At 43.2% G+C, this 14,902-nt stretch overlaps 1 protein-coding gene across 1 annotated transcript in view; it reads right to left on the minus strand.

Annotated features, from left to right (window-relative positions):
* The window catches only part of ADAM19 (ADAM metallopeptidase domain 19), a 159,006-nt gene that overhangs the window by 40,538 nt on the left and 103,566 nt on the right, over nucleotides 1-14,902 (minus strand). The window contains exon 6 of the mRNA XM_082254624.1: nucleotides 10,575-10,746. Within this exon, the coding sequence (XP_082110750.1) occupies nucleotides 10,575-10,746 (172 nt within the window). The remainder of the gene's footprint in view (nucleotides 1-10,574; nucleotides 10,747-14,902) is intronic.

A 14,902-nucleotide genomic window follows, 5' to 3' on the forward strand; every position in this document is an offset into this window, starting at 1 on the left:
CGCTCTCAAAAACACAAAAAAAAAATGTTCTGCCTTTTAAATTCCCAGCTTAACCACTTAAGCCCTGGAAGATTTTACCCCCTTCCTGACCAGGGCCTATTTTGCGATTCGGCACTGCGTGAATTTAACAGACAATTGCGCGGTCGTACGACGCTGTACCTAAACGAATTTGGCATTCTTTTTTTCCCACAAACAGAGCTTTCTTTTGGTGGTATTTGATCACTTGTGCGTTCTTTACTTTTTGCGCTATAAACAAAAAAAGAGCGTAAATTTTGCAAAAATAATATTTTTCAAATTTTTTTATATGAAATTCCCCCCCCCCAAAAAATGTAAAAATCAAAATTTTTTAACATTTTTGGCCAATTTGTTTTCTGCTACATGTTTGGTAAAAAAAAAAAAAAAAAAAAAAAATCGCAAAAAGCGTATTTTGATTGGTTTGCGCAAAAGTTATTGCATTTACTAACTAAGGGAAAGATTTTTGTCATTTTTGTTGTTTTTTTTTTTAACGCTTAATGGCGGCGATCTGCGATTTTTTTGCGGTACTGCGACATTGCGGCGGACAGATCGGACCCTTGATTGACATTTTTGGGGTTACCAGTGACATTATTACAGTAATCAGTGCTATACATATGCACTGTTACTGTAAAATGACACTGGCAGTGAAGGGGTTAACTTTTTTTTTAGAGGGAGGGGTTATGTGTGTCCCTAGGGGAGTGATTCTAACTGTGATTGGCTGTGGCTTGAGGTGTATGAACAGTGATCAACGGTCCTACATAGTAGAACCATATGATCACTATTCATACACAGGGAAGAATGACAGGCGGCTTGTTTATATTAGCCACCTGCCACCTACCTTTCTCCTGCTCTAAAGGACGATCGCGAGTGACCGGCGGACATCGGATCCGCCGGTCACAAGCGCGGGGGGGTCTGTAACCGCACGGGAGCGCGCCTCCGGCGGCGTGCGCTCGCTTCCTAGACCCTAACAGGCTAGCGACGTACCCTACATCGCTTTTCCTGTGAGGGGCTGACTGCCGACGTAAATCGTCTTGCGGCGGTCGGCAAGCGGTTAATATGTGCCTTTAAACGACTTAATGTGCATGGACACATAGAACAACATTAATGCTTTTACAGGAAAAACGCTAAACTCTTCTAGGAACAGCTCACATGGATATCTCCTGTGAGCATAAGTGGACTTTTCAGGCGCAACATGAGACATAACCACAATTTATTTATATAAAAATTCAAAACTTATTTGAACAGTACGTTAAAACATATACAAAAGCATAAAAGAGGTTAGGCTGGAGAACACCTAACCTATTAGACAAGAAAATCGCCCCTATAATATGTGTACCCCACATTTAGAGATTGGACAAGAGTAATAGTCATAAGACCAAATACTGATACATATCATCCAGGTGATCTGGTCCCAACAACGGTCAACGCATTTTGCTACACAATAACTTCTTCAGGACCATTTGATTGTGAGGCTCGGGTCACACTATTGCGATGCGGGAAGGCTGCGAATTCGCAGCCTTTTCCCGCATCGCACACGCACCCCCGGCAGTTCACACTGCCATATGCGATACGCTGGGGGTGTCAATGTAATCTTAACGACACCCCCAGTTTGATCGCATATCGCAGTGCGATCGTGCAGTTCGCACAGGATGGGATCGCACAAGTGTGAACCGCTGTGCGATCCGATCCTGATGCGGCTGCAAAAATGCCTCCTGTGCGTGTTTGCACCGGGTGCGATGCGAATTTAGCCATACAAACTGTATGGCTAAACTCGCACCGCACAGCTGATCGCATGTAATGTCGGAGCAGTGCGCTCCGACATTACATGCGAACCCGGCACTCGCATGAGTGTGAACCGGGTCTGAGGGTACAAACGCATTTATCTTAAAACAATGTATTAGAATATTTATATGCAAATTAAATAACATTTATTGTAGTCATGAGAATTGCCTCAAAATTGTAGATAGGGGTTAGGCGACATCTATACAGTCAAATGAGCAAGACTATCTTGTAGAAGATCTATGAAAGATACATATGTGTATGAATAAATATACCACCTCTGGACTGCCCTGGCCAAAATCACCATTAATAGTGATTGGTATTGAATATGTGAAAGTATAAGGTTACTAATTTGTACATGTAAATGTTTTGTAACTGGCTGGCAGTTGTTTCCTCATTCCTACAGTAGTCTACTGGGCGGGCATATGCTTTCCACATACTCCCCCTTGTGGGAGTGTGCTTGCGTGGCAGTGTGTTCCCTTTGCCTTCTGCTATCTTGACACCTGGCTACGGCCAGGGTGCACATGCACGCCCTGGACCTCAACAGACTTGTGGATAGCTGGTACCAGGCCGCCCCTTATCCCGCCTGCACTGACTCTTGAAACGCACACTGCACCATGACGCCCTTAGATGGCGACGCGCTGCTCTGTGGCGTCATCAGCTGACGCTGCTTCTCTTGGCGTGGCTGATAGGCGCAGTAGGGGTATATAGGAGGGCTCCCACGTTGGGACTTTCATGGTGGCTGGGACGGGACAGGAGAGGAGTGGGCGTCTCAGGTACGGACATTCTAAACTGGGGGCTCAAGACTGAATTTTACTTTTAGGGGTCCTTTCTACCATATTTCTGGCCCTAAACTCAGACTAATTTTTCCACCTCAGGCACTTGCGGGTAAGATTGCCCCTATAATCCTATTCCAATATACCTGTTTTTACCATCGGTAGCATATTACATATGTTTACACCTATTGGTGTGTCTTTTTCTCGTTTTATTACAGCTTTTCTCCTTCAATAAATTTGGGGAGTGGATTTATTGTCCTTAGTCTTGTGAACACCATGTTTCTAACTCACCTTTTCAATCGTAATGACACAACTCGCCTTAAAAAAGCTTTTCATCTGCCTTCTTAGACCTAAATCACACAACAACACTTACACAATGACAGCTGCAATACCTTTAATATAATTTCAATCTTTTTAGTAACTATCCCTAACCCTGCAGTCCTTAACCACCTGTTTATGGTATGGAAATAGTATTTGTGAAGTACTAATAACATATTTATGGAATAAAACAGCAACTTGCAATGTGACTTAATAAAAATGGCAGTTCCCCTTAAAGCAATACACAATAACCTGACCATTTAAGCTTAAGTTACAGTCAAAGACATGCATTGGGCCCGCCAGTGCCCACCCAAGTCCCTGCAGGGAGTATTCCCGTGTGCTCTTTACATGACGTGCAGTGGTAGGCACCCTCACAGGACATTGCAATCCTGCACTCTACAACCTAAGAGTCCTCTTGATCCATGGTTTTAACCACAAAGAGGTGAAAGAGCCCTTTAGGTGCCCATATGTAAAAAACAGCAAAGAAAAGGCATTTTATTAATTTATACAACACCAGCACATTTTTCAGAACTTAAAAAAGAACCCTGAACCACTTGCACTAGTTACTCCCTTCAAAGAACCTTCAAGTCTATTGCAACCATTCTCAACCAGGGTTTCTTCAGTGGTTGCTTGGGGACCTAAGCTGCGGTTGATTGATGGTGCCTGCATATTTTCAGTGCCAATGCCACATGGCAGAGTTGTCACATGACATTGATGATATTTTTAGCTATGTGGGACATTCTTCCCATTGACTTAAAAATGTAAGGGGCATTTTGTCACTGCCCTCCAATGAATTGGTTTGGCGAGGGTTACCAAAGACCTAAAAATGAGTTTAAATGTAAAGGTAATATTGTCTAAATACAAATCTCATGTGTATCCTTATTTGAATCTTGGAGTGTTTGATGTCTTTCCTCCTGACTTTTCCAGTAATCCAATGTGAAACTTTGCCTCTGTGCAGGGTTTACTTGTAATACAGACCAGCCACTGCTGCGCTCTCTCCTTGTGCAGGGTGACTTGTCTTGTCTCCACCCCCTCCAGTATTTTCTGCAGGCAGCCTGTAGTAGGTGGGGTTTGCTGGGCCCCTCCCACAGCTCTGCTGTCTGCACAGGCTATGTCACTGCTTCTTTACAAGTTAATATCTGGGTTTTCAGAGGTATTTGGTACACACAAATTGGATTAATATCCTTTGTGGTTATGGTGGGGTATATTTTATTTATTATAGGTACTTGTATAGTGCTGTCAATTCACAAAGCGCTTATTATACATATAGTACATTCACATCAGGACTCAAGGAGTTTACAATCTATTGTCCCTAACTCACATTTATACATACACATACTAGGGCCAAATTTAAACAGGAGCCAATTAACCTACCAGCATGTCTTTGGAGTGTGAGAGAAAAGCGGAGAACCCAGAGGAAACCTACGCAGGCACAAGCAGAACATGCAAACTCCAGGCAGGTAGTGCCGTGGTTGGGATTCGAACTGACTAGTCAGAAAATCCACTGTGCTGCCCATATGTAAAATTAAAGTTTTGTGTCCGGAGTTCGGTTTTTTTGGTTTTTCTGGGGTGATTCCAAACAGTTCTATACACATTAGAGACAATTTTTTGCAGGGAGTATATGCAGACTCCATACAGAACTCATAAGATGGCAGTCACTTAGTCTGTATAGCTAGTCAAAAACAAAACAAGACAAGGCGCACATCCGACCTAGTGTAATACAGTTTTTGTTAAAAGGCTGTCCGAAATAGATTAGTTGCACTCACATGTATGGCAAACAGTTCTGGGCACATCATATATTCTCTCATATATGGCCTCTTCAAGTTAAATAGGGAGCTCGATCAGTGCTCCTGTATTCGAACAATGGAGATCCACTTCCACTCTCCTAAGCACTCCGGGGGGGAGAGTCCGCTTCGGCGTCCCGCCAGACCTAGCCCGCTCTGCTGTCACTTCAGGTCATAACCAGATGACCTGAAGAGGGAAGCCACGCCTCCGAAACGCGTTGTCATAGCAAGAGGACTGGGTCTGAGGTCGCTACTCTCTTCCATCAGCCGCATTTTCCCCCGTTTTTCACCGGTCTCCTGGTCGGATCCACCCGTGCATGCGCGATAGTGATGGCAGAGCAGGTTAGTTCGGGCGCAGGCGCACTAGCTGGGGACCGCGCACACCGGAGAGCTTAGGAGAGTGGGAGTAGATCTCCATTGTTCGAATACAGGAGCACTGATCGAGCTCCCTATTCAACTTAAAGAGGCCATATATGAGAGGAGGACACTGATATGCCCAGAACTGTTTGCAATACATGTGAGTGCAACTAATCTATTTCAGACAGCCTTTTAATAAAAACTGTATTACACTAGGTCGGATGTGCGCCTTGTCTTGTTTTGTTTTTTCACAGTGTATTCATCCTTCACCCAGTGGAGCTGACTGGAGCAGCAGCGACTTAGTTATATTACAGACTGTGAGGAGGACACACTAGCAACCCTTGGACTGGTATGATTAAGCGCATCAATGGTGTAAATTATTCTTGTGTATAGCTAGTCTACTGATAGCTGTCAAGCATTATGAGGGTTCCACACACAGGCTCACATAACTCAGTCAGTCACAATGTAAATAATGAGCAATATTTCATCAGCTTGCCTTCAGAGAAAACCCAGTCTATAGGGAGGATGTTTAATGAAGGACATGCATAGCATACAGCAGACAGATGTTATATATCCAAGATACACAGCTTCAGAGACCACTTGGACTTTATAAGTGCAGGAGACTCCAAACATCTGTAAAGTTACACCATATGGTGATTAATCAGGGAGATGTGCTGTGTTTGAAAGGATTTAGCATTTTCTAACAGCCGTGGAGCTGGAACATGAGCCCTGTTGAGCAGGATAGCATAATATATCATATATGTGCTCCCTACGATGATCACTCTAAAGTAAAAAGAATGTATATACCAAAATAGAAAATAAACCCTACAGCACACTTCAAAGGATTGAGAACAAAAAAATGTTGTTATTACAGACATTTATACTGTATAATGCTGGCACTGTACATAGACATCAGTCCCAGCCTTAAAGGATTTAAAGCGGAATTCCGGCACAGAAACATTTTTTCAGTGAACATACCCCGGGACAGTCAGGGCTAGTACATTCCACAATGGCTAGCCTCTGATCTGTCCCGGTTCGCACTTACCTGCAAGAAGAAATACTCACTTATAAAATTTCTTCTCCAGCGTTGCCATCTCTGTTGTGGGCAGCTGAAGCCAGCGCGATCCTCTTCTGCGTCCTCTTCCGCGTCTTCTTCTCCCAGAATGCGCTTTCACCGGCCCCTCTCGTCACTTCCGGCGCGGCGCCACATTCCTACACAGCTTCTGGGCATGCCCAGAAGCTGTTTAGCAGGGAATGCGGTGTCGCACCGGAAGTGACGAGCGGGGCCGGTGCAGGCGCATTGATTCCTGGGAGCGATGACGTTCAGCTCCCAGGAATCATTGCAAGCCGGAAGAGACGGCGCGGGCCGAGGCCGCAGAGGGAGGAAGTGACGAAAGGTGAGTATTTCTTTCTACAATTACAAGGTAAGTAAAAAAAAAATAATAATCCTAACTATCCAATTCCTTTTGAGGTGAAGCAAAGCAAGCGGATGGGCACAAAATGGATTAGGTCGATTTTGTGCCCGGAACTCCGCTTTAAGGTTTTCACATCCTTATACTAGGGCTAATTTAGACAGAAGCCAATTAACCTACCAGCATGTATTTGGAGTGCAGTAGGAAACCCATGCAAGTCAAATTCATTGAGGCAGTTTCATAGTTGGGATTCAAGCCAAGGATCATGTGCTGTAAGGCAGAAATGCTAACCACTATGACACGTTTCTGCCATACTAAAATATGTATGAATAGAAAGAAAAAAAAAAAGACCCTTTGGGGTTGATTTACTAAAACTGGAGAGTGCAAAATCTGGTACAGCAGTGCAAGTTAGCCAGCCAGTATGAAGGAAGAGGTCTCTGTGACTGCACATCAATATCATCCAAAGGTATGGTAGTAAGTGGCAACCTCAGCCTGGACTCCAGCCAGGCCACGCCGGGACGTGTTTCGCTCTGCCTGTCGGAGCTTATCCATGGGGATGGATTGTCCATCCTCATGGCTAAGCTCCAAGGGGTGGAGTGAAATGCATTGGGGGCGTGGCCTGGCTGGAGTCCAGGATGAGGTTGCCACTTACTACCATACCTTGGGATGATATGAATGTGCGGTCACAGGGACATCTTCCTTCATACTGAGAGATCTTAGGAGCCAGGATGGGCTCCCTCCAAACCCCCCTCCCCCGTGAGCTGTAGCGGCACATGATACAGGTCTCTTGGATTGCAGTGCAACGTAGCTAATCAGCTTCAGCTTGTTCAAATCGACAAAAAAAAAAAACTGGAAGCGGATTGGTTTCTGTGCAGAGCTGCACCAGATTTGCACTCTCCAATTTTAGTAAATCCACCCCATTGAAACCATTTTTACTACCATGCAATTCAGGCATAGAAACATAGAATGTGTCGGCAGATAAGAACCATTTGGCCCATCTAGTCTGCCTAATATATCTGAATCCTATGAATAGTCCCTGGCCCTATCTTATATGAAGGATAGCCTTATGCCTATCCCATGCATGCTTAAACTCCTTCACTGTATTTGCAGCTACCACTTCTGCAGGAAGGTTATTCCATGCATCCACTACTCTCTCAATAAAGTAATACTTCCTCATATTACTTTTAAACCTTTGCCCCTCTAATTTAAAACTGTGTCCTCTTGTGGTAGTGTTTCTTCTTTTAAATATGCTCTCCTCCTTTACCGAGTTGATTCCCTTTATGTATTTAAAAGTTTCTATCATATCCCCTCTGTCTCTTCTTTCTTCCAAGCTATACATGTTAAGGTCCTTTAACCTTTCCTGGTAAGTTTTTTCCTGTAATCCATGTACTAGTTTAGTAGCTCTTCTCTGAACTCTCTCTAGAGTATCTATATCCTTCTGGAGATATGGCCTCCAGTACTGCGCACAATACTCCAAGTGAGGTCTCACCAGTGTTCTGTACAGCGGCATAAGCACTTCTCTCTTTCTACTGCTTATACCTCTCCCTATACATCCAAGCATTCTGCTGGCATTTTGTGCTGCTCTATTACATTGTCTTCCCACCTTTAAGTCTTCTGAAATAATTACTCCTAAATCCCTTTCCTCAGATACTGAGGTCAGGACTGTGTCAAATATTCTATATTCTGCCCTTGGGTTTTTACGCCCCAGGTGCATTATCTTGCACTTATCCACATTAAATTTCAGTTGCCAGAGTTCTGACCATTCTTCTAGTTTTCCTAAATCCTTTTCCATTTGGCGTTTCCCTCCAGGAACATCAACCCTGTTACATATCTTTGTGTCATCAGCAAAAAGACAAACCTTACCATCGAGGCCTTTTGCAATATCACTTATGAAGATATTAAACAAAATTGGTCCCAGTACAGATCCCTGAGGTACCCCACTGGTAACATGACCTTGTTCTGAATGTTCTCCATTGACTACAACCCTCTGTTGTCTGTCACTCAGCCACTGCCTAATCCACTCAACAATATGGGAGTCCATGCTCAATGACTGCAGTTTATTGATAAGTCTTCTATGTGGGACAGTGTCAAAAGCCTTACTAAAATCTAGATATGCAATGTCTACTGCATCGCCACCGTCTATTATTTTAGTCACCCAGTCAAAAAAATCTATAAGATAAATCTATAAGATAAGGCATGTCTCTACAACAGTCATTTTGAAAGCTGGAGTTCAAGCTTTCAATATTATCGCTTATACACTATCATTCAAGGGAAATACCTGGTGTTAGGACGATGAAATATTTTATAAGAGCAGCATCCAAGCAATCAGGTCAAACTGCCAGACTACTCAGGAAACACAAAATAAAGTCAACTACTTTTATCTAAATTCAAGAAATATAAATCCCCCAGCATACATATATAGCAGGCTTCATGGAAGTCTTTCAGGGCTACAGGCTCTTGTTACATGATCTTGGGAGGTGCAATACCCATCTCCTGTTCAAGTGAAACAACAAGTACCTGTAGAGTTAGAAATTCCGTTTTAGGGTCATTAAGAAAATGTGGATTTAGCTAAAAGAGCAGGGCTTGGTCACATGCTTAAAATAGTTAGTTTACATTAAAGCCTAGCTCCAGCCAAAACGTTTTGTTAATTTTGTTATTATTTTAGTTTTAAAAGATAGAAAAAAATATAGATATTTTAAGCAGTATCACATACAATATGTTTAATAAAATCCAATATGAGCAGGAGGTACTTTATCTACAATCAACGTATGAAACAGGAAACAATAAAAAATAAATAAATAAAATAAAAGAATGCAACAGGATTTAATTAAAAGAAATAAGAAGCCATTTTTTTTCTGTTTTGGATGGAGTAAAGAAGAGTTTAGCTTACAAACCACACACATTACAATCTAACTTTACAATCTCTGCTCAGTTAGCTTTAGAATTTAGCAATCAAATCCATCTCTGTCCAATCAGGCAGGCCCTTGTACTACATAATTGTTGTTAGACCTAAAGGATATTGTACAGTCAGATTGCTATGCATGTGGTGAGGTTTAGAACCTGTTGAGTTTTTTTTTTCCTCAATGAAATAAAAACCTAACAAAAGGTTCCAGCCCAATTTCACTTCAATTAAAACGTTTGTTTTTTTTTTAAAGCAGAATGCCATGAAAATTTTTTGCCACTGCATGGGTTAACTGCTCGTTTTGTTTAGAGGCACACTGAAAAGCTATACTTGCCTGATCCTCTGGAAAACCGCGCTCCTCCACATCCATCAGTAGACTGTTCCGGCTGTCCGCACATCAACAGCTGGTCCTGTACTGAGGATTGGCAGATTAGGTAAGTATGTCTCCGCTCTGCAATTGCCCCTATACAAAAATGAGCAGTTAACCCATACAGTGTGGGCACAGCCCCACTGCATGGGGAACAAAACATTTTGCCTGGAGTTCTTCTTTAAAGCTGTTGTGTCTTTGTCAGAGATATAGCCCCCATTCACACCCTCTCTTGGTGACGGCAGACAGAAAGCTAATCAAAATCCTTACCAGGAACACATGTGGCAGAGCTTTCAATCCTTTCCATTCTCTACCCAGAAGAACTTTCTATTCTCTACCCAGAAGAATAGTAAAAAAAAAAAAAAAGTTTTAGTTGGTTTTAAGATCCTTCCATGGGCTATTAAATGCTCACAGTCAGATACAACAGACCTTAATTCACCAATGGACTTTGGGTTTGATTAACTAAAAGGCAAAAATACTGCACTTTGCAAAGTGCAGTTCCTCTAGAGGTTAGTAAATGAGCAGAAGATCTGCTGACTACATCATCCAATGTACAGGCAAAAATGCTATTTTTTTATTTTCCTTGCACAGGATTGGGCATGCTTTACAAAGTAAAGCTTTACCTGGATTACTGAGCTTTGGAGCAACTGCACTTTGCAAAGGGCACAGTCTATTTGCCCTTAGTAAATCAACCCCATTGTCAGCACTCTTACAAAGAAGTGTGTCAATAGTTAGGTGCACTAAAGAGACCACTGACATTTCGTAGCACAATGGTCCTCTAGGTCTATATCTTCTGTTGGTCTCGCGACAACACACACCGTAGTTAAAAGTTATGATAGTCTATAAAGCCTGCATAGCACTCACCCTGTGATGAGTTTGGTTGAAGCTGGAGAAATTCTTCTTCTCGCTGTTCGAGTGTCCACATTTCCCTCCTGGAAGGGACAGATGTTCTGCTCTGTAAATGAGATGTCTATGGCTGTCTCCTGGTAGTGGTTCCACTACATAACTTAGATTATTGCTTACAGTTATTAGTCCCCTGTAGAGAGAAAAATCCTGTTGCATCAATGCCATTTACAACTTGAAACACAGTACATTGTTTCTCCTGTCTGTTAGTTACACCATATTTTAGGGTTTACATGATGTTTATATAATGGCATGCCTGTTTACTCAGACGCAAGCGCAGGCCCCTTTGGCTCCATTTCCCACAATTCCCTCCCTCAGCAGATCAGAGATGCCATACCTAATGGGGTAAAGGCAGTTGGGCACGTGATGTACAGCAAGATGAGTGGCCCTCTACTGTCAAAAATGATGTGTAGGCAGCTGGGCAGGAGCCTAATAGCACACAACATCTCCCAGGACCCAGCAACTGGGGAAGCGCCTTCCATTGCTACTGAAGTGCTCCAGTTCCAGTTGGGTGGCTCCCCTTTGTATATAGACCCTGGACTTCACAGTGGAGGACACAGATTATAAGGATAACTGCCAGCAGCTGTTTAAGTACTGAACTGTTTTACTGAAGTAGTGATTCTCAGCTAGACTCCGAGTTGTTAAAGAGGCTTATAGAGACAATGCCATATAATCCATAATTAAGTCACAGTGGCATTGTTTTGAAGAGTCCCCTGTAGCTTTTATAGTTTGCAATGACAACCAGGAAGGCAACTTTATAAGTAAGTAATATCTTCAATTGGTTTAAAAAGGAAGGTCTCTGGAGTACAGAGAGCATCAGGATGGGATTTCAAGTTGACACAGGGGGTTGAACTGATACATTTATATAAGCAATTTCCCGAAGAAAAGTCTTCATTAGAGATTGCAAGGCAAGAGGTTTCTGGAAAAAAAAAGATAAAGCAGAAACCTGTCCCTTAAAAGGTAATCATGGCCAGACGCTGGTCAGGGCCAGACTGAGAAAAGGCCAAAATATGAGTGATAGAGTATTTTCTGGGACTTCGCTTCCTGTTCTTGCACCAGGCAAAGAAAGCCTTTGATATGCAATATTAAATCTTACTGGAGTTGGATTGAATTGTTCTAAGTAAGGTAGAAATAAAATAGAATGGAAAAACCCTATCCTTTAGGACTTGGGTTTCAACAGACATGCTGTTAAAGCCAACAACTGAGAAGCAGGAAAGGAATAGGAACTGTAAGGCGTTGATTGAGAAATAAATGGCAGGATCCACCACCAGAACAGTCCATTCTTTTTCAAATCCTTTTTCATAGGGTAAATCTCAGCAAAAAGCTTAGGAGGAGTGATTACCTTTGACATTACTCAAGAAGTGCCCAATCAATCTGTGCATGTATTGAGAAAATCATTCTGGACTTAGCTATTCTTTTAGTGACCATAGGGGCTTGTTTAGGCTGTTGCGAGCCAAGTGCTGTTAGGCAAAGACTAGTGCGCACCACATCAATTTGTGTGTTGACAGTAGAGAGAGCACGTGGCGTGAAGTTGTAGCTTCCACTTCAAAAAATGCAGGAGAGGGAAAATCCTCTGCAACCTCTGCTATAAAATCAGGGTCCTTTACCCCATCTCCGTAAAATCCTCAAGCAAAGGAGCATCCTCTTCTGAACAGGGAGTAAAGAAAATAGAGGACCTGTAGCGTTTCTGGCTACAGGAAACCAAAGATCCAGGAAGTGCCAAAAGTAAAATCCATTTTTTGGAGTACATCACAGGACACAGAGCAGCCATAATAACTATTACCTGGGTTAAACGCGAAATAGGTGAATGGACACAGGAAACTAAAAAGACAGGAAGTCTCCCTCTATATAACTCCTCCCATACAAGAAGTACCTCAGTTTTGTAGCAAGCAATAAACTTCCCAGACAAGAGGAAGGGGACCTCTGTGTCCAGTTATGTACTCCAAGAAAGAGATTTTACAGGCAAGATGTAGGAAAAATCCAATTTTCTTTATCGTAGGTAATTGGACACAGAGCAGCCATAATAATTACTATCTGGGATGTCCCAAAGCAATGCACTTGAGGGGAGGGGGACACGGATTACGACAACCACCATCGGACTGAAAGCATGCCTGCAGCAGACTGCAATCAAACGCAGAATCCTCTTAGGCCTTAACATTCACCTGATAAAACCATATGCCTGGATAATAACCTGGCGAATCCATTGGGGGATCATTGACTTAGATGCTGCCTGCCCTTTTCTGGGCCCTTCTGGCAGCACAAACAGAGAATCGGTCTTCTGAATCTGAGCTGACATTTTTAAATAGACTCTGAATGTAATTACTACATCGAGAGAATGTAACAACTTTTCCTCTGTTGTTTGAAGATTTGGAATCTGGGCAAAAACCCAGAATCACCCTATCTTGGTGTAAGATCAAAAATGGCTTCTCACAAGAAAGAGCCGTTAGCCCTTCTAGCTGATGTTACTGCAACCAAAAAGACTAACTTTATGGTCAGAAGTGCTTGCTGGACCGGGGGGAAGGCATAGATCAGCGAGAACTGATCCCAGGAGTAACCAAGGCATCCACTCCAACTGCAAACGGATCCCTGGTCCTGGACACAAATCTGTCCAACTGGTTGTTGAACCTGGATGCCAACAGATCTACGTACGTAACCCCCCCATCATTGACAAATCAATGCAAAGATTTCAGGATGTAGAGAACATTCCCCTGGAAACATCTGCTGGGGATTGGGAAAGTCCGCCTGACAGTTCTCTTTTCCCAGAATAAATTCTGCCGACAGGCATGGTACAAATTTCTCCACCCAGGATAGGATGTGACCCACCTCCTTCTGGGCTGACTAACTCTTGGTGCCCCCCTGATGGTGGATGTAGGCTACAGCCGTGGCATTGTCGGATTGGACCCTGACGGGGCAATCCCATAGTCTGGTAGTCCAGAACCTTAGAGCCAGACCAACTGCTCGAATTTCCAGGATATTGATGAGCAAGCTCCTTTCTAACCAGGACCATTTTCCTTGGATAGTGGCTTCCTCCAAAACTGCTCCTCAGCCGGAGAGACTGACATCTGTGGTCACCACCTTCCAGACCACTGGTAGAAAGGACTTTCCTATCTTCAAATTCCTGGTTACCAACCACCAACTGAGACTCTGATCCACCCTTGGTGACAGACATGCAACAATCTAGGGCCTAGATCTTTTTGCTCCAGGCTGACAGAATGCTGTTTTGTAATGGTCTGGCATGGAATTGGGCATAGGGAACTGCTTCTAATGAAGACAGAATCTTCCCTAGCAACTTCATGCAAAGAAGTACAGAAGGATACTTTTTCCCCTCTTAGGATCCGGACAAGATCCTTTACAGCTTCGACCTTTTTTGGTGGCAAAAACACTTTTGCCTGTACTGTGTCCACAAGGAGAACCAGATATTTTAGACTCTGAACTGGCTGCAACCCTGATTTTGCCAAATTCAGAAGCCAACCCAGACGTTCTAAGAACTGAACTGCTCGGAACACATTCTGGCTTAGAGTAGAAGCCGACTGATCTATGAGCAATAGATCATCCAGGTATCCTACAACTGTTATCCCCTGAGATCTTAGAATTGCCAATATCGGAACTAGGTTTATTTGTGAACACTTGTGGAGCCATGGCTAACCCGAAGGGCAAAGCCACGAACTGAAAATGACAGTCTTCCACCAAAAATCGCAGAAACCTTTGCTAATAGGCCTAGAAAAATGGCACTTGTAGGTATGCATCTTTGATGTCTATGGATGCCAGAAATTCTCTTCTTTGCAGAGAAGCAATGACTGAGCAAATTGACTCCATTTGAAGCCTGCGAATGTTTAGAAACTGGTTTAGGGCTTTGAGATCCAGAATAGGTGTAGAAGCCCCTGAATTTCTTATCGTCCGGAACCTCTGTAATCACTGCTTGTGATTTCAGATGGTCTAGAGCCTGAAAAAAAGGATTTCCTCTTTAACGGATCTGTGGGTATATTGGACTTTAAAAACAGAGGATAAGAAAACACACAGAATTCTAGTTTGTACCCCTGCAAGACTGTGGAAACAACCCAGCTGTCCTGAATCACTTCTACCCAGGCATCCGAGAACTATAGTAGTCTTCCTCCCACTCGACTGAGTGGGGGCACCCCTTCATAAGGTAGATTTAGAGCTAGATTTGGTAGGCCTCTGGACCCAGGGCTTCCTTGGCCCTTGCATTGGAAGTTTTGCTATAGATCCAAACGGCTGAGGCCGTTGAAACTGCCTAGAATTAGAAGTATTGGGTACTTGAGTGTTAGACA

Source organism: Pelophylax lessonae, assembly GCF_965119305.1.
Source record: "Pelophylax lessonae genome assembly, chromosome: 4".
NCBI lineage: Eukaryota > Metazoa > Chordata > Amphibia > Anura > Ranidae > Pelophylax > Pelophylax lessonae.